The following is a 24,393-nucleotide window of genomic DNA, read 5'->3' as shown; positions in this document are numbered from 1 at the left end:
GATGCGGGAGCAGGAGAAAGCCTCAAGTCTCTGGGAATGGAGGGCTCAGCTGAGCATGCCAGAGGTGTGCCTCTGTTGGGCTTTCCTCTGCTTCTTTCACACTCTGCTGATGGTTTGTGCCGAGTCTTTAGCCAGCAAAAAAAGGTAAATAAACAAAGATGCCATTCTTTTGTGTAAAAATGGAGCTGCTTTAATGAAACACTTTTTGAAACAGAAACATTCATCCCAGACTGATTATACAAAACGCTGTAAGGCTTTTGAACTCATTGGTAGTTGAGTCATATCTACAGCCCTTCCCTCAGTAATTAGTTCCCTTGTTTCACTACATTCCCACCTCTTATGTTCTCTGTCATGAAGAAAAGACAACAAGGCTTTTTCAACATAATTGTTGAACAATTTAATTAAAACTTAACTGGAACATTGAGAAAAAGCCAGCAATATTCAAGGTGGTGTTTCTTCCCCATTCATCTGTCCAATCTCCCTTCTCTCTTCTATTCCCTAATCTTATCATAAGTTGTGTGAGTCATTTTCAAATTAAAATCAAGTGCTGTGCCAGGCTATATTCCTGCTCTAACCTTTCATATAAACACATACGTTTTCAAGAAGTAAAAATAAAGTGTTGTAAAAATAATCTGCCGTGGATAATACATCAATGCCACTACAGCAAAAACCTTGATAGGAAAATAACATATTGATGATGCCACATTATAGTCAAGCCTTTTCATAATCTTTCTCAGTGCTGAATCTCAGGGAAAATAAAAACTCGTTCTGAGAGGGGTTTTTGTAAAGCTTTGCTTGCCATATTTATTGACACGAGGGAGAAAAATAATCTTTGTGCCACCCGTCGTGGTGAGTTTGTTCAGATTTATGTTCAGCCAGAAATCAAAGTCGACAGCCACTAACTGTGAAACACCTCATGTGGGATATTTTACGGCAGGACAAATATAAAATGTGGCATAATTAAAACTAATTATGGCATACAATTTGTATTACAGTCTGTTCATAAATATAAAAGAAAACCTTTACTTGTACAAGGCACACAGAGAAGACAATCTGTGTCAGGTGAGTTGAGTTTAAGGTTTAATTACTCTAAAACTGAAAGAGAAACAGAACAATGTTGAGTTAAAAAGCAGAAAATATCTGTTTGCTGCAGAGTGCTGTCCAAAAGACAGCATCACATCAAAATGGATTTGGAAACAAATGCTACACTGGACATGTATTGAATAATAATCAGCCCTGTGCTTGATTCAGACATTGTGTGGTTATTAAGCTCTCTTGGGCTTCTCTAGGAATTGTTCTGATTTGACATGAGGAAATAAGGCCTGGCTTTAAGTCTTTCTTTAAATAAGTAATATAAATGCACAGCACTGCCAATATTTTCACTGCAATATCAATTCTTTTTGGAAAAAGTGAAGCCGTTTTATTCTTTTTATTTCATTTATATAAGTAGCCGTAGTAAATCTATGGTCCAAATGAATAGTGTTTGGTAATTTTAGTTTTGTCTTTATAAAAGCATGGTGTTTTAATTTAGGATTGTAAATTAAAATAACAAAACTGATTTAGAGTGCATAAAAGGTGAAACATTGACTTTTATATATTATAGGACATATATTCCTGAAAGAAACAATGACATGCCTTCCTGTTGGCCTTGCACCATTTGCATTTCATTGGAAATGTATAAATTTAGCCCCAGAAAAAGGAAACAATGATATTTATTCTCAGAAGAGCATTTTGAAACCTATCCTTTTAATATGCATTTGTGCAATAGTCAAAATAAACATTAAAAAGGTGAAAATAGGTCACAAAAATAATTTGTGCAGTGGCGTTTCTTTCAGGTCTCTGTTATTTATCCAGTGCATCGTACCTTAGTGTGTTCTATGTTGCATGGGACTTGCTGAATTTCATGGCCAAACTACTATCTCGTTGAATTGAATGGCATGAGAAATGTCTGTGCACTTAAAGATGTGCACATATTATTTGCAAGTTCAAGTCCCAATGGTTTTATTAGGAGTCTACAGCAAACAGATTTGAGGAACTATTTGGAAAACCCTTGAGCAATAATGTGGTGGCTCTGACTGAGCCCCCAGGCTGGGAATGTCACCCTGGGGTTAACAGGAGCCAGTAAAGGATGTTAACCCTTTAAATAGACCTGATCCAACCAAATGAGAGCAGAACTGTCTAAATCTCTGCCTATGTTCTAAAGTCTCATGTAAGGAACATTCAAGAGTAATTCTAGACAAAATTGGAATGAAGTGAAAGAAATCCAACATAGAAAATTGGGGAGAGTAAAATACATCAGAGATGGCAGCTATTAGAGATTCCCACCCTACCTGAGGGTTCTGCCCCAGTTTCTGGGACACAAGGAGCTGGACAACTGTCTGAACTTTGGCATTTACTGAAATAGTTTTTGAAGTTTCACCTCTGTGAATTTAATTACTTTTGTAAACTTAGATATGTGTGAATTAGCTACTAGCTACAGGAATCAATTTAGAAAAGTTAAGGCATTAAAAAAGTAAAAGGCAAAATGTGTCATAACGCTTCTCTAGTACAAGATCATGAGCAGCCAAATTCACTGTGACAGACTACAACAGGTATTCATGAATGAAAAATCATTAAATATGATCAAATATTTGAGAGCTTTCAGAAATCACTTGCTGTATAAGTCTATTGCATATGTTTTCACATGAGTTTCTAAAGCCAAGGCTTTTAACAGTGCTGGAATACAATGACCTGGTCACATATTGAGAGAGGCATTACCAAGTGCTGCAGCTGCCCTGAGGGTGGACAAGTTTTCTGTAAATATGAGCAGTTTCAGCCTATCATCATTTGTGTTGGTTCCATGAAATGCTGAAGCATTAGAAGATCTGGCTTTTCTTTCAGCAAGGTGTGGCTAGTCCATAGGAATGCTGAGTTGGGAAGAGGCTTTTGTATATCAAGGCTGTTTCTTAGCTTAGTTATCACTGAATGTTACAACTCCATAGATAAAGAAAGCTGTGACATAAGGAATATACAAAATGTGGAGCACAGATTGTTTTAATCCCAACTTGTTTCAACAGGTAAGGAAATATTTGTGAATCTTTTTTTTAATAGCACATTGTTATAATACTTTACATATACACTGTACAATAATTCTTTTGCATTAAAGACTTTCATACAGAAAAAAATAGTTCTATAAAACATTCTGTAGTTCGTTGGAAAGATTTGGAATACAACACGGGGTGCTCTCAATCTGTAGGTTATCAAACGGGGGACAAATTCTGGCAACTCTTTTGTTCTTGTACATTCCTATTGGCAAAGGGAACCTGTTATGCCTTGGAGGACACAGAGGAGCTTTCTCAGCTCAAACCTCTGTGCAAAGCATAACAGCACAGAGTAGGTACCCCCAGGAGGTTTGTCCCTTGTCCTACGCCAGTGCCAGTCCCACAGACTGGGACTTTACTGTACAGGACAATTTGTTTGTGTTTCTAAGCAACAGACACATTAGACGATGGCAGTTCAAAGCTGGGAGCGGGCAGTGGTGGATAGGATGAGACTCCAAGGCTTTTTAGGAAGTGCTGGTTTTAAGGTTCGCTGATATCAATGAACTCTTTCTCGGGGGGGGGCCCACCTCGGTACCAGCTGCAGGTGCCATCACTCCTCTTGATGCAGGCATAGTGCTTGGCTTGGTGCCCGTAGAGCTTCCTCTCGATCAGCCAGTCTGTCCAGAGGCACTCGTTGGGGGCAGTGATGGAGCAGGGCACCATGTAGCAGGTGGTTATCTGTGGGAAACAGTGCATTGCTTTAGCACCTCGCAGCTTTCCTTAAAATGCTGTTTATAAGAGAATAGTTCCCACCACTGGAAGCTGCTGGTGCCTGTCAGGTGGCTCCACCACAGGCACTGTTTTGTTCTGTACTCACCTTGCAGCCACAGCCCATTTGATATCTCTGATTCAGACTCTTCTTTTGAGACAAGGATAAATCATCCCATGGTTCAATGTAGTTGCACAAATGGATGAGGACTTTGCCATCACTTAAAATTTGGCCTGCAGCGTGGAAAACACAAAAAATAAGCCAAACAATTAAAAGTGTTTTCTAAATACTAAAACAGAAGTGTAAGAATACCTCAAGTTTTTTACTAATTGCACCAGGTTAGTCATACTTAACATTTTTTAAAAATTAATTTAATCATAACAGAGAGAATATTCTTCTGACTGCATGCTGTATAAACGTAAAAGATTTAAGAAGGATATTTTTCAAAAGATACCAATAATCTGCCAGCAAGAGACGGATGCAAATGTTAAACAAGATTTTAGGACTCCATAGAAAAATCTGTAGTTCCTTAGTACCCCAGATCTGCACAGGCATAGCATGTGTTGTCTCATTATGCGTGTCTGCTTTCCTGGGGGAATCAGTACTGTTGGTTTTAATCAAATAATAATGGCATAGTTCTTTCTATTTACTAATTATTACTGGCCTTCGCTTCCTTTGGAACTGCTTTAAGATTGTTGGATGAAGGATGGAAAACATGGAAGATCACACTATAACTACAGCTTAACACAGTTTGTACATCTTGTATTTGTGTTTAGTACATACATACATTGCTTTTTAACAAGGGCTGGCATGTTTTAGCAAATTCAATCTAAGCAGTTACTTCTGATTTTACAGGTACATTAGTTGTCACAGAATAGGCTGAGTTGGAAGGGCCCCATATTTTACCTGTCAGAAGATACTGTTTTTTGTTGTTGGCTTCTAATTTCACTCCACAGAGTGACGAATCAAAAGGGGTGTAGACATACTGGACATCCTTGAGCTTTTCAAATCCTTTAAACATCTGAAAATTATTAGAAACAGAAAGTCAGTTGTGGGGAAAAACCATGAAAAAACAGTTACAAACAGCAGCTGAAAGAAATACATGGTGAGTCTCTTTAAGGAAGGCTCCAAAGTCCAAAATTCTATGAGAAAACACCAACAATTAGACCCTTTCAATTCACTGAATAAAACATTTCCAAGAGTTTTAGAAGGAAATTAGGTAGTTCTTCATTTTTTAAATTATAGGTTTTAAAATGTGCTTTTTCAGTGTTTTTAATGGATTGTTAAAGCTTTCCCTTCCATTTATATTCTACTGTCATGTTCCATTTAAGGAGCAATGCAGAGACATCAATCATCTCAACCTTGGTGCTGCAGCATCATAAGATGCAAATGTTTCTCAGTATATTAATAAGGGAAATTTTCTCTTCATCAGTGTAATGATGGGTATCTCCTGGGACATTAAACATGCTGAGGAACTTAGTATCGTTCTTCTATTTGGTCACTAAAGCAAGCTGGTTTTCCATATCCAGAGTTCTGATCCGTGGGACCTTCTCAAATAACTGTTGGAAAATGGGATCCAGCTCTTAGGTTTTACAGGACCAAAATGGATAGATCAGGATCAAAGCAGTTTTCAAAGTGGCTGCTCCTCAATCAGCGTTTTCAACTGCGAAAAGAAATCTTTAAAATAAGCCATTAAAAGATCCAAACAAGTTTCGCTGGGCCCCAACGTGAGAAGGCTCAGCCTCAGAAGGGTCAGCCTGTCATCACTTTCCGTGGCATCACCAAACCCAGCGGCCTGGGGTGACATCATGGCACGTGGTGACAGCTGGGGACAATGGCAGGACTCACAGCTCCTCAGGGCAGCTCTCCCAGTTGCAGCTGGTGTCACTGGAAAATGTGTTTGTGTTTTACTCAAGTTCTCCCAGGAGATTTAAATAGCATGGGGCGCTAGAAAACTCGCTGTAATATGTTGGTTTTTCTGAAGCCTTATTTATGGAAGGAAAAGAACCAGTGTTGTTGTCACCAGGTTTCGGGTCCAAAAATATTAAATGTGATTTGAAACACTTAAGTAAAAAAAACCAAACAGACTGAACCAAAGCAAAACACAAAACAAACTGGTATCCTGTACAGAACAGCAGAGAAAATCACAAAAACCCTCTGTAATGATGAGGAAAATATGCCTAATTTTATTATAGGGTAAAAGTAGTCTGGTGCGGCAGCCCAGCACAGTTCATCCCTTGATCTCAAATAACTTAAGAGGCATTATGCAGGCAACACAAATTGATTTATTTATTAAAGCCCCCCAACAGAGCAAAATGTAATAGAGGTCTAGTTAATATTTAAATGAGATTGATGTTTGTTTTGTTGCAGGTTTTTTGGTTGCTTGGTTGGGGTGGTTTTTCTGAAGTTGCAGTCTGACTTATCTTAGGTTTTGACCTATATATTTGTTAAAGCATTTATTAAGATTATAATCTTCTGCTTAACTCAGTCAATCGTATTTGATCTTCTCAATCATATTCTCTCATGGATATTTCTCTGTGGTTTGATTTCCACTGTGCACATTTGGGCTCCTGATAGGACTTCATTGAGGTAGGAAAACAGAATGAGGAACTGGGAAAACAGAGAGATGTGAGCCTGGTGCTAACATCTATCTTTACACTGTCTCTGTCTTCCTGATGGATGTAACCAAGAACAGCATATGGCCAGGGCTTTAAAATTTTAAAATACTCCTTTTTAAAAAACCATCTATATTACTTCCAGTGTCTCAGGCATGTTTCTGTTCTAGTAATTACATTCTTCTATCTTCTTTCTTCTCTAAGGTTTTTCAACTATATCATGGCTTATTTTCTTAGCTTTATATAGTGATTAATATCTAGTTTTAAAACTGCAGGTGTCACTGTAAAGTGTAGATACCTTCATGTTTAGCTTGAATATCTCCTCATATTCCCACTGGGAGTGACCCCACCCCTTGGAAAAGCAGTCTGGTTCTCTCAGAGGGTTTCCATCCATGCACCTCATGAAAAATAGTTAGCAATTTTGTTTATACTTGTTTAATTTGGTAAAAACTGTCGATTTCACATATCTAGTCATGGCACTGTTTTAATGTGTAGCTGGCTCCTTGGAGCAAGTGTGATGACCAAGTCAGTCACGATAATATTATATAGACACATATTCAATTGCATATAAATCACATATTATCTCCTCTCTTTAGTATAATGCTGTAAATAAGAACAGCAATTGAAAAAATTTATGGCTTCTCAATATGCCAACCCATCTCTATAAAATCAATAAACCCCCTTATTATTATTTCTAGAAATTAATATCAAAAGAATGTTTAATATTTCTGACTAAAATAGCTGTGTTTTCATGTGAAGCCTAATGCACGGGATTTAAAATAACAGGAATATAATTTTTGTAACAGGGTTACCATAAGCAAGCCACACTACTGTTACATGTCAAACAGCCCAGAGAGCCCAGAGCAGAGAAACAGCACCATTTTGCTGAATTTTCAGTTGCAGTAAAATGTAACCTTCACAGGTTCTGTGTTCCTTTTCCAAGAGGGGAGAAGAACTGATGAGGGAAGTGTGAATATGTGAGTAGCCTAAAAAGCATACACCAAAACTCACACGGAGTTGATAATCGTATTTTAGTTCAATGCATCTTTTAGCTCAAAAGAGATGATTAGAGAGTCTGTTCTTCCTTTCTATGCTATATAAACAAATTCTAAGCCTATCCCCCATCCTGCACATGTTCCTGCACAGGATTAGCCCCAAGCCCGTGGGCAGTGCCACTGGCCATTCCAAGGGCCCTGCAGTTTGTCCTGTAGGTCATCAAGAGAAAGGGCTCTGGAGCGCTCAGAGAAGAAAGACTGTAACAGTGAACAGAGAATATTCGACCCTTCGACTGCACTGTTGATTTAGATTCTTTTAAATGTTATCACCTGAGGTGAGAAATGGTGTGATCAAGTTAATTGCTGTAGCCAGCAAGTTCTCAGTTACCCAGGAGTGTGGCCACCGAGCCATGAGGTTCCATCTGAGGATCTATGCCCAGCTATTTCTGTGCCGTTACTAGTCAGGCTGTGAGCTGTCCCATTCCACGGAGATGGCCAAATCTGGCTGACTTTATACACCATTATATTATTTTAATTGATTATTTTACATTTACCAAATGTTTACAGGCACGAGCTATTTAAAATTCCTCACACTTTTTACTTTTGTGGCGTGGTGAGGGCTTTACAGTGTAAACAATTTTCTGTTAAACTTCTGTTAATTTAAATGTATTTCTCAGTAATTTTTCAGTAGGCTCGGTCATGTTCAATTTTTGCCCACACACCAACTATGAATTACATGCCTAGAACATAACAGGTTGCCTCACTCTTTGTCTCTGCTGTGGGATTTATCAGGCACAGTTGCCTTTATGGGCTTTTTTCAGTTCCACAGAGGATGGGCAGGTCACAGAGCTCCTGTGTGCTTTCACGCTCTGTGGGGTAGAGATTTCAAACCAAAATCCTTCCATTTAGGTTGATCGGTGCCTGGAGCAGGGACCTGGGTCCCAAGGCAGCTGAGTGCCACGGAAGGCTCGGCTCCTGCCTCCTCTGAACTCCTCTGGCCAGAGGAAAGACTTTGAAGGGTGGGACAATTCAGACCCATTTGTTAGTCTAATGTTTCATGTAATAATGTAGGGCATCTTTTATTAGAAAATAGATCTCTCTGGCTTGTCCAGTCCTAGTTGACTTGCCTTCTGAAGCTGACTGGAATTAAATAAATATCTCTAACTGATGCTGAGTTTTGAATAGGCCTCCACTTGTGAAAAATAGGAAGAAACTCCAGAACAGCTTCGATATACAAATGTATTTCAGAGATTTCAGTGTACTATTACTGAAGTACAGGATTATAGACTGAAAATAATCACTCAGACTAGACTTCTCCTTGTTCTTGTTTGTGCTGAAGCGTAAGATGATTTGCATTTCTATAAAATTACTGAAGTGTTGCCGAGGAGCAATAGAACATTAAAGTGCTAATGGGGGGAAGGAGAATTCCTCTGGTATTTATGTGCTTATTTCTGTAAAGAAACATTTGAATATATCCTTAGTATTTAAGAAGACAGAAAGTGGCAGATGGTGAAGTGCTTTGGAGTTTGTTTTAGCAGTGTAAAGACTGGCTTGTTGAAATTGCTTTAAAACCTTAACAGAAGTTGTGTGTGATAACCATCCTTATTTACCGTAGATTTTTCTCAGTAGATCCTGTGAGGGGATCTACTGATAAAGCTTGAATGATTGAATTTCCTTTCGAAAGCATGTAGCCATTCATAAGGATTTTCTTCAGTGTTCCAGCAAGTGTAAAAGTGCAAATAATATAAAATAATATTCAGTGAAAAATGAGAGGTGAAACCACCTGGAAAACAAATCACCCAACCAACCAAACCACCCCACTAATGCACACTCACACACGTAAATTTAGAGAGACTATTTTTTGTGTATTCCAGACACAGGTAGATCATGATTATTTTAACATCAGTGAGAGTTCAAAAGTGACTTGAAGGGGACCAAGATGCATCTTCTTAAAGTGCATTAATGAATATATCCCCTTGTTGGAGCTGAACAAATAATGGAAAAATCCTGTGAGATTCTGAATGATTGAATCTTTGGGTGCTCCCACTTGGTGTTTGCTTCCCTAGCAACTTTCATAAAAATGGAGTTTGGTGTATATTAATATGAGGGAAGGACTCCTGTTCCTGCAAATATCCCTATTCACTGTGAACATAGGGCCTTGCTCTTTCAGACTCTTTCCAAGTCATCTTTAAGCAATTGTGAATAATAAAATTGTCATCAAAATATCATTATTTGACAAGCAGCTCCTGAACATCAGAACAGCCTTCTGCTTTTTTCTTTTGCATTTTTTTTAAACTCTCCTTGGATCTATTCTGTGTAGTTCACCCAGGTCTAACTGGGTCTTTTTCAGCTTCCAGCATTTTAGGCTAAACTAGTCATATACAGAGGTTATGACCATTGAATTTCAAAAGAGCAGAGTGATTCCATGTACCTTTATTTGTTTGATTTCATACCGGATCATTTTGTGGGTATCAAAGGGATCATCACTGGCAGGAACCACCTTTTCACTGGATATTTTTGCCCGAATCACTGTAATAGAGAGAAAGATTTAAATGCAAATAAGCACATGCCTCATTTTGCAAGCAAAACCAAAAATTATCTTGATCGATTTTAGCATTGTTTTGACACTTTAGCTAGAATTAAGGCTCTTACTATAAGATCACTACCTTAAGTTAACTCCTGAAAATAAAAAGAAATGGGCTGCCTGTGATGTAAATCTGAATTCCCATGAATCTGGAAATCTGATTGATGTTACCACTCAGTTTTGACAAAAATTGTCCATCAAAGTCTTTGAAAGACTTGAATCCCATGGAATGTTACAAAATACCCATCATTATAATCAGTGTGGAAAGGGACACTTCTGTTGATGACAGAAGAACTGTTGATCAGTTAAATAGACTTGAAGTAACACTGAAAGCCTGTGCCAGACAAAATGAAAGCATTGATTTTATGCATAAAATCAGAAGTCAAGAATAGACTTTTATTTGCTTTTCTGAAGCTTAACAAAGCACATCATCAGTTGTGTAAACCTGTATAAATCAATTCCTCCCCCTTTTAACACACTTTATTTCCTGTTCTTTAATCAAGGAAAGTATGAATTTAATGAAAGAAGAAATTGATTGTTCTCTTCTCTTTGTTTGGGGCACCTTTCTTGTGTATGATGTTTAAAATATGCCAGGACTATTAGGCACAGTGAATAACGAGGTTCTAAGAATATGGTATATGGCCAAAATCCCTCTGGGGACTTCTATCCCCCAAAATTATTGAGCATCCTATTTTTGCTCTGTTCTGGGTGGCGACTCCTGCAGCTCCTCTGCAGGTGAGGGGCTTGTAAAACAAACAATCTGTGCCTGCATGGACAGACACTGGCAAAGGCCAGAGTAGAGGAAAATTTTTGTGACATCGAAATCATGTTTATCCAAAAATACCCCAACCATTTCTTTGATAGATTGACCTCATATTTATCATATCTAACATCATATCTAAAGGAAAAGAATGAAAAACGCAGATTGAAACCCAGCCAGGCAGAGGTCGGTCCCACCTCGTCACGGGCAATTCTCATTTCCTCGCTCATTTACAGAGCAAAGTCGATGTAATAACCAACGTGATACAGATGCCTCCAGCTTCAAAGCTCAGGTCCTCTATCTTTTGGCACAGTCGTCCCTCCTCCCAAGCCATTTAAACTCTTTTTAAGGAGCATTTGAGACTTATGGATTGGAAGGAAAGAGTTCTTTTAAATCTGAGCAGCAAATTCCTCATTTCACACAGTAAGTGGCAGCGTCTCTTTAATCATCTGCAGATGTGCTATGTTCCCACAAATTAACAGTGTGTCTTCAGAGCTTTGATCTAATTCCAGAGGAAAAGTGTTGTGGATTGTGTGTACTACACTGCTGGCAAGGACAAATTAGAATCATGTTTTGTTTTCTTTCCATCATTACTGCTTTAAAAAAGGTTTTCTCATTAAAGAGTCTGTTCAATATTGAAGGTAAGGGCTGAGAAAACAGGATTGAGCTCCACTGTTTTCCCAGTACCATAACATGGTTTATATGCAGGAAATCTTTTCCTGCCTACTCAATGCAAACATTTTTAGGATAATTAAAACTACGTTCCCCCTTGTGTTTGATATTGAAACATTAGTAGTTTTCCTATTTTTATTAAATTCTACTTGTTAACATCTGAGAGGAACATTACAGATGACCACTAATCAGGGGTCTCCATGGAGTTGTGAGAAGCTGAAACCAACATTCTGGGTGTTGTCGTTAAGAGATCTCTTATTGGATGTGTAGAAGAAAATGAAAAGTATTTTTGTGTTGTGTGTGTTTCATTCATTTGTTTAAGAGAAAGCTTCCAGATGGCAAAGGAAAACCAAATAGAGCTTTGGATTTTTTTTTTTTAACAGCAAGAAAGTTTTATTATTACAGGATGTCTAAATTTCTAGTTATTTGGATTTTACTCTTGTGTTCTCCTGAAACCAGATTCAAATTCACACAGATCTTTTGGGGCCTTTTAATCCCGCTTGGTTTTCTTTTTTTCTGTGCATTAATATTTTTTTTCAATCGATGTCGTCTAGCTGTCTCCTGAAACCTCTGATTCATGTGGTTGCTTCTGTTTTTAGCCACAAGCACTTCCTGATGGAGCATTCCTAGGCCTGGCCATCTCCCTCTCCTCACTCGTGGTCCAGAGGGTGGTCAGGACTCAGGATTCCTCTGAGTCTGCACTTCTTTTCAAGACATGGTTTCAAGTATTCCGTGGCTGTCTTGGCTTCTCCTCTGTGTGAATGAGAACAGCCTCTGGTTGTTTAGTGTAATAATATCATTTTATTTGTCAGGCAGTTATTGGTTCCTTATGAGGAATTTGCATATATGGAACACATATTGCATAGCCTTGATATTCCAATGCCAGTAATCCCGTCGGCCTCAGATTTGTTCTGCACTAAAAATACAGACTGTTTTGCAAAAGACTTCACCCTGATATTTCAGTAGGGGGATGTAGCTTTTCCGTGGAATTCATATGCTGTAAATCAACTTTGATAAAATTTAAACTTTTCTGCCTACTTTGTAGTTGCTGGTTGTTGCGGGGAACCGAACTGAGAGGGAGTTAATGTGAGTTATAGGAGACCAGTGCTCTGTTTAGTAAATCAGCTTGGCCCTTGGGCAGTCAATATTACAGGTGTGTTAGGAATATATTTGTTCCTTCTTTCCTCAGTAATAATAAACCTCTTCCAGCCATTTCTACATCCATGAAAGGTCATTTTGAACTGGGTAAAAGGCAGAACTTACTAGGTATAACATCAGATATATTTGTGTTTAATACAGCTAGGAGAAAAGGGTTGAGGTTTATACAATCCAAAATTGTTTATATATAATAAGAACAGAAAGATATTAAGTGCATCTTTCCTAAAGCTGAGTGATTTCCCTCTGAAATAAGCTACACTAATTAATACTTGTAAATAAACGGCACCATCACTTTGTGTGTTAGAGATTTCTATGATCATGAGGAAGTACTTACACTAAGGGCTTTTTTATAAGAAGTTCACTGCCACGAGATTGATTTTACCCCACTACAGAGGCAAACACAAGGAAATATGATGCAAGAGAAAAGACACAAAGAACTGGAGAGCCCATACCAAGGCATAGATGGAGCTGGAATCTGAACAGAGCAAATACTTGCACTTTGTCCACTGAAATTCATATGTTTCCTAAAAGTAGTATCTTTTTAGACTGTTGAGTTATTTCTAAGGCAGTAACAGAGGGAAACCTCTTGATTGAAGAATTACTCTCATCGTTATAAGTTAGAATTATGAAATAATATGTTCTGTATTATAATATTTTATATAGTATTACTGTACTTAAACAAGTGGTAAGATTATGTTACTTAACCTTCTGGTCGCAGTCCCAGTGTTTGAAGACAGACAACTTTGCTCAACTAAAGTAATCATTTATATATTGGGATAAACTACTTGGAAATACCTAAAGCCTGCAGTACAGTGGTGGTGGTGCCACAGGGTTACATTGCAGCCAGAACAAAACTCAGCCAAGAGTTGTCTATTAACAAATCCCCACAAGCAAAGGACAGGGGATTGCCTTCAGGTGTTTAGTGTAGGATTAAAAAAAAAAAAGAAGGAATTTTATTAACACCCTGTCACTTGTTGTATACAATGCTAAAATCTGTGTATTCTGTAAGAGAAGACTGGGGACATATCGGATAATGAGATATCTGGCAGTGCCCATCTTCATTCTGGGAGGTGAATTAATGAAGAGGATTCAGTGTGAGACCAGAGAGGAACCTTGAATTCCCAGGAGGAACAGTAATTCATTCCTTCTTGTCACCAAATAGCTGCTCCAGGTGCAGTGCCTGTATTCAGCATTACCTGGCCACTATGTCTGGAGGCAGATCAGATTTGCCTCCAGTTTAACTCAGGCGTCTCTCACTGGCCAAAAATTTAAATGTGAACAACCAGAAAGCAAACTAACTAAAAGTCTGTGGGCAGAACTGGCCTCATCTACTGTATTCACCTGAAGTTAAGTTATGGTAAAATAATGCAAAGAGCCCAAGAAAAACTCCATAGAGAAGGTGTAGCCACACTATTTCATTGACCTCATTTGCATCTAGAGGCCATAGGTACTGTACCCTCTATATTATGGTCCAGTCTTAAATGCTCTTGGTCTCTTGAAGAAGAATACTGGCAAGAAATGCTCTCAGAGCTGCCAAGGAACCCGAGAACACAATGTGGAATACTTGTGTTTCATGAGTACAGAGATATGACCAAAGAAATTTATTCTTCAGATAGGGAATTAGACTTTCCTGCAGAGAGGGGAAAGAGCCAGCAGGCAAGGAGAATGAATGATAAACCTCAAAAAAGAACAGGAATCTGTACAGAATTTGTCCCAACAGACAAAAGTTAATTAACCCACTTAAAGCAATACTGCACAAGATAGAATAGATAAAAATCTTAGATAGAATTCTAAGTAAAATATGGTCTATTGGCTGCTGATTTGTACTGCCTAAAAAATCCCAAAATAGACAAGAAGTTTTAAGAGTCTTCTTCTGTAATTTAGAGCAACTGTCCCATGTGTACAGCATTACCACTCTCCCTTTCTCTGCCATCTATTTGACTCAGTTGTTCACACTTCCTTGCCACAATTGCTTATGGTAAAGCTTTGATTCTCACCAATGAAGAAAGCAAATTAACCTGCTTTAATATTCATGTACTGTGTATTCAAGGATATGGAAAATATTATAATTTCTCGAAATACGTATGAAATGAAGAAAGGAGCACTGGCAATACAGAAGGAGCATTGTAACTGCTTGAAACTCATAGGTATCACTAATGCTTCCAAAAGAAGGCAATTTGTCCAAAAGGAGACAAAAGTTATGGGCTGATTGACATTAAAATAAGTCATTTAATACCCAGTATATACTTCTACGTACACACTGAATTTTTAAAGCAGATTATTTTAGAGACTTTAGAAAGTTTGGGGAGAATTAAGGTTTTCTTACACTTGTGTTTCAGTATTTGATTTGCCTATGTTGGCTTCCAAAAGGATTGGCAGTAGTGCCATCTCAGTCATTTGAAATCTCAACAAGAGAGGTGTGTGAAATACAGAGGATGTACCTGTTCTATGTGTAGGTACTTGAGCATTCACTTACTATTCCCTCAGTAAGGGAGGAAGTGTAGCCATTGGGATGATAAGAAATTGGGGGAATCTCTGTGTGTGTTCCATATGTCCCTGGGAGCAGGGATCGTGGCTGCTGTGTTTTCATGCAACAAAGCAATGAGTAACACTATTATCTGCCAGTACCATGAGGATATTATGGATCAGTAAGCTGTCCTTAACTTGCACTGTTTAAAGCCTTTTCAAAGCAAGTCTCTGAACTGCAAATATTCTGGTTTCTCTATTCTTGCTGAAGGATTTGCCAACTACAGTCTCATAAAAATGCCATTATTTTTTATCTTGTTCCCACTTGTAAATTTTTTTTTGTTTTTCTCTACTCTGAGTCCAAAAAAAGGCTCTGCTAGTGCTGGAGCACAATTTACACATTTTGGGTTGAGGTTGTCTGTACTGCATAAAAAAGGTTTGTACTCTACGTTTGCAAAAGCTCCGCTACTTTCTATTGCTTCAGGTATTTGCTTTTCAGCTTGGGGGCGTGTGAATCCTTATCTTTATTTCCAGTAAGCAGCCTGAGCTGAACTCAGGCAACTTGCACTTTTGCAAAGTAATTCGTATTTGTTTGGATCTTTCAGAATCTGGTAGCTATGAATTCACTGGAACACTTCCAGTCATCCAGAGACCACTTCTGCCATGACTATCCAAATGCTTTTACCACCAATTAGTTTTGTTTTGGGTTTTTTAATCCAAATTTGCTGGCTGCCATCATCACCTGTGAAAAATTATTTGTAGTATTCATTCTTTTTGCTTGCTTTCTTTGCTTTTGATGCTTTACAACATCAAGGAGACTGCAACCATTCTTTTGCAGTGTTAATTTCTGAATTATTTCACAAGTTTTTAATTGTTTCAGACTTCAGTAGAGAGAAAGATGTTTACTTCAGGATATCCACTGAGATTCTAGTCCACTCTGATTCCTTTGGGAAAGGAAACCTAACATTAATCCCTGTACTTTTTTGAGAATCAGTCAGTGTTGAATGTTCTTTGAATGATCTTTAAACAGCTAAAAAAGAACAAATGTGTTTAGCAAATGGGTCGTCTGTCAGTTTATCTTTCAACGGGACAGATCAGCAAACTTCACTTCCCAACTGTAACTCAACTCAGATGTTTGAAGCTGTGGTACTAAGTTCAATTCTAGATGCAAACAGAATGAGCAGCAACAAAGATGGCCCAATTCTGAGAAAAAATTCTTCTCCTGTGGGCTTGCAGGATGGATTTCTTATCTGTAAGTCTACATTGTCAATATTCACTCTTCCTCCGCAACTCCTAGACCCAAAGTCAAGGAATCTTTTGTTCAAAAGATGTTTTCCTAGTTAGGACATAAAGGCAATTTCATTTTTCCCTGCTTTGTATTTTAGTTTCCTGATATTCCATCAATAAATGCTTATAGCCACCTGTAAGATAACTAAATCATCAGTGCAGTACTTAACTGAACCACAGTTTCTGAAATCACAAGAAATCAGAAAAGGAGAACTTTTTGGACTATTTGGACACAAGTGTTTTGGATCTGTAAACAAAGAGCTTGTTGAAGAATGTGACTGTAACAGTAGCATAATTTCCCCCTTTATTCTATGGAAAGCCATGTATGGATGAGTATTGCCTGGTCTTAGTGGTGTGTCCAGTTACATGAGAAGTGTGGTGAGATAAGAATCATATCTGTAACTGAGAAACCAAAGCCTTTGAGTGAAGGTTTGTCACTTGGGCTAAAAAGAACCCCATTGTAATTTTTGAAAAACCCATGAGTATTTTCAAAATTGATTAAACAGATACCTAGGATTTTTTTATTACCATTTGATATGGATGTTAATTTGCACTGTATTACATTTCAATGTAAATGCTTTGCAGAATTTGGTTACTCTTAAGTGTTTTATTAACACAGATCTGTGCTATTCTGCATCCAAACTGCATATCCATTTGAGGCTTTCAGAATGCAGAAGGTCCATATTTAAGCTCATTAGGACTCTCAGGTAGGTCAGGATTTTGTGGATCTCTGTGTTTTTGGCTCAGGATGCAAAAATTCCTTGTGTTGAAGGCAAGAGTTGATTGGGTTTGGCTTCCTTGTTAAACCAGAAGATTATGTGGGTTTTTTGTTGGTTTTTTTTTTTTGTTGTTGTTGTTTTTTAATTAGAAGAATACATTCTTCTAATACATTCAATATGAGAGTGAGGTCTTAAAATCTAGTTATTATAAACTTTCAAATAGAAGAGGTAAGTGTATTTTTAACAGATGCATGGTATTCTTTTAACTTAAATATTACCTAAAAACTACCATGATTTCCTAATGTTGTTCAAGGTCAGTTTTATTTTTCTGCACTGTTTTTACAGCTGCTGCTCATGTTACCAGAAATATTTCTCTCTACTTCTCAAGCCTCAAATACCACATCATTTGACTAGTAATCAACATCTGCCTAATTTCAGCTGAAGAATAACACTCCGGTTCTGTTCTGAAGTCTGTAGAACAACATACATTATGTTATTGTGGATTTCCAGTCACAGTGGCCTGGCCCTTCCTCCGGGCGGAAGAAACCCCACATTGCAGAGATACTTTTTAATGAGAAAGTTAGGGATTAAAGTTGGGAGAATAATAGGATTAAGAGTTTTACAGTCTTTCATGTTCTCTGTTTTATAGTATTTAGTCTTTGTTTCTAGGCTTGAATTTTGTTTTCCAGCCGGTGTGTGTAGAATGTAGTTTTTGAAAGGATGGGGTTTAGTTTCCCAGCACTACAACACATGCTTTTCAATAAAAGTAACAATTTCTTAGCTTTCTTATCCTGCATTAAGAACACACTCAGCAACAAGTTGGTGTTACTGAGTTCTGAATCAGGCAACCAGCTTAATTCTTCTGAGATTTCATTCTACTACACAATAGCCAGCTCTGCTTTTTTTCACTAAAACTAAATTATGTTACAGTTTTCAGCTACGTTCAAATTGACAGGAATGTCAATCCAGTGGATTTGGCTCCTTAAAAATCTGTCCTGTTGTTCAGTTTTGTGATGCCAGTGCGTTTCACCGCTATGACTTTGAACTGTTGGGAACAATGCCATGAAAAGCCAAGCAAAGGGAAGGAGGACGACTGCATTTTTCCCAGATTGAGCCCCATTTTCCTGTTTACGTAGCAGGGTTTTGAAGAGCAATCATCTACAGAACATGGGAAATATTTCGTAGAGTTGCATGCTATTGGCATGCTAAGTCTTTAATTCAGAGCTGAGAAAGTAACTTCCCAAGGACTTTTGAAGTGTTTGCTTCTATCCTAAACCCTCAAGCAGGTGTAGAGTTACTTGTAGGTCTTACTCAGGTCTTATTCTTTCTACTCCCAAACAGGAGATTCAGTCTGGGTCCTAGGAAGCTGTTTCACTAACATTTTGTTAAATGTCAGCTGCAAATGAAAGGACTCGCTGCTATTCCCGTGGTAGCACTCCAGCAATTCATGGAACAGGAATGTTGAGGTGCTTCACTGGACATGCAGCCAGACAGGTACAAACACATGGAGTTGTAAGTAGTGATTAACTCCACAGCATCTCTGCAGTCAGAGCAGCCAGTTTATGGTATTTTTGAAAGCATTTAGAAGTTTCAGGCTATGATGCCAAGAAATTTATATGTACTGCAATTATGCCTTAATTGTAATCTGCAGGCATTTGTACCAGTGATGGGCCTTTGCAGGGTGGCAGGTGTTTTTTCTTCACTCTAAATGAATCAGCATTTACTACTTTAAACTAAATAACTTATTAGGATTCACGTTGTCCAGGGGTTTTTAAATTTTATTTGAAAATTCTATTAATTTATATAAAAGTATATATAAGAAAAAAGTAATAAAAATTACTCTATGTTTCTTCTTTGATAGCCAAAATAGATGAAAAATGGGTTGAAATGTCTATTTCTCAATAATTTTTGTTAATGAACTCAATATTTGTCATGTAAAAAAAAAGTGGGCATAGGGAAGAGTGACTGTTAATGACTCCTACCTACCAACACTGTTTTCTGAACACTAATGGGACACATAGGACTGGAACTCCACTTCCCTCAGCCCCTTGCTGAGGACATAATATTATCAGCCCCTGTGCATTAAACCTGCTGAATATGAATAACATTAGTTTTGAGATTAATATAATTTCTAGCTTGTTTTAAGAGGATTGATTGGTTAATATAATTAAAGCTCTGAAGATACAGCTCTGACAGCATGCTCCTTCCATGGCACTCATGCAGTCTCACCACTTCTTTTTTCATAATAATCCTTGCAAGAACCATGCTCAGGTGCAGTGCTTTGCCTGTTCTTTGAGACAGAACTAGAACAGCACTTCTGTCCTTGAATTCACAATTCTTGGAGTAAAAACTCCTCTTCCGTTCCTGTGGGGGACCCCTGAGAAATAAGAAAATGCATATTCTTTTCCAGTCAGTGACAGGTTACTCTAGAAATGCATTATGGTCTCTGATTTCCACTCTAGAGCTCTGTTTGGTAGGACAATAATATAAATGCAGATCGTACACCAGGTGCCATCAGTTTTCCATGCCATGGCCAAGTCCAGAAGGCTGTAGACAACTCTAAGACGTGAGCTGTGACCCCAGGGCTGTCGGGGGGGTGTCTGGAAGAGTCACCTGTGACCCTGGGTCCTGCCAGGGTCTCCCACAGCCAGGCTGTCCTGCCCAACCCCCCAAGCAACAGCATCAAGGGTCTACATTTTTATGGGACTCAGCTGAAACCTTTGTTGCATCATGGTTTTTGGTGGGGTTGTTACTGTCTGTATGAACAGTGTACCCCGAAACACGTGAAGGTTGGTGACCTCAATGATAACCTTATGTCAAACCCCCCACTGAAGGTGCCCATCAATCAGCACGTGCAGTAACCAGACCTGCACAGTCACACTGCTGTGGGAGTAGGGGTGTGGTGAGTGCATATAACACAAAAGAAGTAAGAGTAAAACATAAAAACTGCTTTGATTTCACTGTTCCCCTTTTCTCCCTAACCTGGAAGAAGTACCATCCACATTTCCAATACATTTTCCATTTGTTGATTTTTCCCATCAGGCAAAGTTACTTCCCACACTAATGATGCACAAATTAATCAATTCCAGTACAAAACTAAGCATTATATTGCAGAGAGGCAAAGTTGTGGGACACTGAGCTCTGAAAGTTTTAATCTGAAATTCAGTAATAAAGAAATAGGATATTGTAATTTTGTCCCAGAAGAGCTGACTTTGAAAACTTAATTTTGGCGTACTTAAAGAAAATTTTTACTGTTATGTTTAAATTTGATTAAAATTTAATATATCATTGGGCACATCTTTACAGTGCTTGATCTCAGTGATCTTGGGAGATTTTAACAGGCTGAAAATGCTGCCAAGCTCCAGCTGTAAAGTTTCCATCGTATTTTGAAACATGCCACTCTTCTGCAAAACTACAGAACTATTCTCTGAAGCTATATTATGTATTTATTGGTACTCCAGATCATTTCTGTTCGAGTGTGGTGCCCAATATTCAGTAAAAATATAATTTTTAATATATGCTTAAGAAAAAAACAATAATAAGACAATTTAAATAAGAAATCTGACTTTGAGGTTGGGAACTGGTGTTACAGAGCTAAGAAATGCGAAGTGTTTACATATTTATCCTTCTGTCAAAAAAATAACCTTGCTTATGCCTAAGGGAGAAAATCATCATGAATTAGAAGTGCCAGACTTTAGAAAGGTATCAGTGCTCTCCACAAATACCATTTCTCTCTACAGATTGTCTGTTTTGATGTTCTCACTGGTTTAGAATTGAGGCCAGAAAGTCAAAGTCAGTGGCAAAAGGGAAGTTTGTTGTCTTGGCATTGTCTAGTAAACCCAATTGCATCCGTGTTTTGCTCCAGAAAAAACAATTATCAGAAGAATTTTGTTGTATTGGCTTGGCACTATAGTGAAATATTTGAAATATTGATCAGCATATCCTGCCCACATTGCATTTCTGTGAGGAGAAAACCTGGGCATAGGGGTCAGCACTGACAATTAGCAGTGCAATTAGTGGAAGTTTAATAAACCTCCCCTCTCTATTCCCAGTGAAAGTCCCGCTGGAAAGCAGAGGTGTTTGCTGGGGTCTGAAGGCATCCAGCACATTCTAGGAGGGCCTCAGCACCATTTAAAGGAACACAAGAATGTATCTCCCTTTTTTAACAAAAGCTGTGCATTTCATGGTGCTCAACACTTCCTGCTGATGAGGAGTTACCTCTGTCTGAAGGGAAATTTAAAACTGCTGAGAAGTTCACAAAAACTGCTCAAATTGGTTCAAAATCACATCCTATCAAGGCTACATGGTCAGATGAGCAAACCCAAGGGCAGATGAATGGCAGGACTGGTGCAACGCTCCTGATTTACTGTTCTTCCCGTGGGGTACAACCCTCTAACACCTGTAGGGCTCTGCACTCATCCCTTATTCCAGGTTTAGGCAGCACCTCCTAGGACCAGGAGCTCCCTCTGCCCCCAGGTCTGTCAGGAAGCCCATTATTGCTACCAGGTTACTCAGTTGTGTGGTACCTGTGGCCATTTAGAGAGTAAAGCCACAAAAGCCTCCCAGCCCTAGAAGACAAAAGTGTTGCAGCACTAATCACCTGAACAAAAGGAAAAGTGAAAGAGCTTGTCCTGGACTTAATTAATTTCTCTGCTTGTTTTTTTCCTTGGGTCTCTCTCATAAACACTGAGGTTGATGAGTTGTTCCACACATTCAGTTAGTGGCTCAAGTAAGGTCTGTCAATTCAACCCCCTCCACCTCCATTTTCACTCCACTCAAATCACAAGTCATCCTAAAGGATATTAAAAATGTTACAGTTATAGAATGAAACTGAGAAATAGCACAGTAACTGGCCAGGGGATGGTTGGTAGCTCCATGAGCAAACCTGAGACTTGTCTCTATTTTTACTGTGGAATCTAGAGACATAGTGTGGGGGTTTTTTGTTTTTAATAAGATGTTCTAGGGGTTTATTCTGCAAGGAAATACTTGACTGTATTTGTGAGTACACAGGTGGATGAACTTAAATGAAAGAAATAAAATAGGCTCAGCATGTCACTGGGTTAGCATTCAGCTCTCTTGGACTTGGGTAGCTGAAGAGTGGCTGTTCCTTTCTTTATCAGTATTTTGGAAGTATGAAAATGTTGAGTCTTTCAGTGTGGTGCTGCTGCCAGGAGAGGTTTGTGATATGTGTCTGCATGTGTCTAAAGCAGCAGCTTTAGATGCTAGTGGCCCAAAGACCACAGGTGTGGTCACAAGGCAGAGGTGTGGAGGCACAGCCCTAATTCCCAGGGGATGTGCTCTGTGTGTCCAGGGTTCCAGCCTCATGCTGCCCCTTCCCAAGGGCAGTCCCAGCCCACAGCCTGGGGGGAAGGCACAAAGGCTGCTGGCACTGGGATGGAGGAGCTGTCTCTGCCAAGCTGCTTCATGGAGTTTGCTCTCACACAGGGCAGACAGCTCCACTGGCCTTCTCCAGCTCCTTAAAAGGGATTTTGCTCAGCTTATGCAAAATACTGTGGCCAAAGCAAACCCAATAAATGCTTAGAGCTGCGTTTATGTGTGTGTATATGCAAATGCATATAGAAAAACATGTATTTATATGAGGAATTACCTTCATCTCTTGTTTTATAATATGTAGAAATGCTATTTTAAAATTACAAATATTGAACAAAGGGATCCTTGACATAAACATTTCTTAGCCAAAAGATGCAGTTTACTTAAATAGGAATATTTATAGAAGTGAGAGCTTGAGCATCAAGTCCAAACATAGTTTTATTTATTTATATTTAAATATTGAAGATTGCAAAAAAGTAGCATGATATAGCTGCCATTCATAAAATATATCTCAGAATGGGATAAATCTTAAAATATTCATTATGGGCAATCCTCATTAGAGAAGCCATTCTTATGATATATATTGAGTTTCCTCTATACTATAAAATTGTGTATTGAGGAAAATCTCTACATTAAGTCAATTGAAAAAATGTCACTTTCTTATGTACAGGAATGCATCAGACTCATACAGTTAAATGTACACACATACAGTTGAGCTCCTGGTAGCACAGCTTCTATTTCCTTTCACTCCTTAAACAACCCCAAGTGTGTAATGCCTGGTGTAGGTAATTTCATGAAAGAGATTGCTTAACATGGGCAGATTAAAAAACAATTTAACTGATGGTCACAAACAGAGCTTAGAGTTTGTAGCGGCCACAAAGATTTTCTGTCAGGGCATAAAAGCAATGAATCAGTATGCAGAAGGTATTGCCTGTCCCATAGAGATGCTAATTCTGTGACACTTTGGAAACTCATGTTCTACATTTACTGTTCACACCCGATGGAAGTTAACCAGCCTTAGCTTGAGCTAACGAAATCAAAAGACTGCAAAGTGTCACATTTTCCCATCCCCATGCACTTTAATTTTGTGATCTTTAGTCTCAAGCACAGTGCTGACTAAATATCGTGAAACACAGTTGTCTCAAAGGCTGGAAAGTTATATTTATACAGAGCTGCTGTAGCCAGTTTGTGTGCAGAAAATAAAGGGCCTATCACTTTCCTGCTCCAGTATTTTTCGAAAATTCCAGAAAACCCCAAGAACAAATTAAAGAAATTGTAGTTTAGCAGAACAAATATCAAACGTTTTGGCATGTTGGCACTGGGGACTTTTATTTTGTGGGGGGTTTTGTTTGGGTTTTTTTTCCCCCAAAGTGCTGTAGAAATATCTATATGCACAGTTTACACGTAGCAGGCATATTTTAGGTAGAATATTCTCCTACAGATACTGCTAAGAGTAGCCATTTGAAAGCCCGGGTATTCCTCCCTGAGTACTCTAAATTAGGACCTGAAAGAAGCCGTTTCTCTGTTAGAAATCAGAAAAAGCCACTCTATAGCACAGCAATTTCAGCAATTTGCAACCACAGAACGCTCTGGGAAAGCACGGAAAGTAGAACAGCTTCTGGCATACATTTTGCCATAGCCCTCTCTTTAGGAGAGTGTGGTTTTTAAGATCCTCGCAGAGCCCAAGGCACTTGGCAGAGCCGATTCCCCCGGAGCCAGGAATTCCCGTGGGATGCCCCCCGGCCCTCGGGACTCACCCAGAGCCGAGTCGCAGAGGAGCTGCTGCGGGTGCGCGGGGGCACAGCTGCACGATTCCACCAGCGCTGGAATCCCGGGCGTCAGGAGCAGCAGCGCGGAGAACACCACGGTGCTGCCCGCGGGGCTCATGCTGCCCGCGCCAGGAAAGGGCTCCCGGCACCGCAGCTGCGCTTCCAGCGGCTGTGCGCTCCCTGTGGGATCGATCCCTGCCTCCCGCACGGATGTGGGATCGATCCCTGCCGCCCGCACGGATGTGGGA

At 38.9% G+C, this 24,393-nt stretch overlaps 2 protein-coding genes across 2 annotated transcripts in view; one reads left to right on the top strand and one right to left on the bottom strand.

The window, feature by feature from the left end:
- The window catches only part of SYN2 (synapsin II), a 170,134-nt gene that overhangs the window by 85,536 nt on the left and 60,205 nt on the right, over positions 1-24,393 (top strand). The gene's annotated exons all lie outside the window — the stretch shown is intronic.
- Positions 168-24,370, bottom strand: TIMP4 (TIMP metallopeptidase inhibitor 4). The gene is made up of 5 exons (XM_027666036.1): positions 24,134-24,370; positions 9,831-9,928; positions 4,696-4,810; positions 3,898-4,022; positions 168-3,758 (listed from the first exon to the last, which is right to left on the bottom strand). The coding sequence occupies exons 1-5, from the start codon at positions 24,261-24,263 to the stop codon at positions 3,561-3,563; spliced, it is 666 nt and encodes a 221-aa protein (XP_027521837.1). The 5' UTR covers positions 24,264-24,370; the 3' UTR covers positions 168-3,560.

Source organism: Corapipo altera, unplaced genomic scaffold (assembly GCF_003945725.1).
Source record: "Corapipo altera isolate COAL_440 unplaced genomic scaffold, ASM394572v1 101, whole genome shotgun sequence".
NCBI lineage: Eukaryota > Metazoa > Chordata > Aves > Passeriformes > Pipridae > Corapipo > Corapipo altera.
Note: the sequence above shows the minus strand (reverse complement) of the source record. Positions and strands in the feature narration are given on the sequence as shown.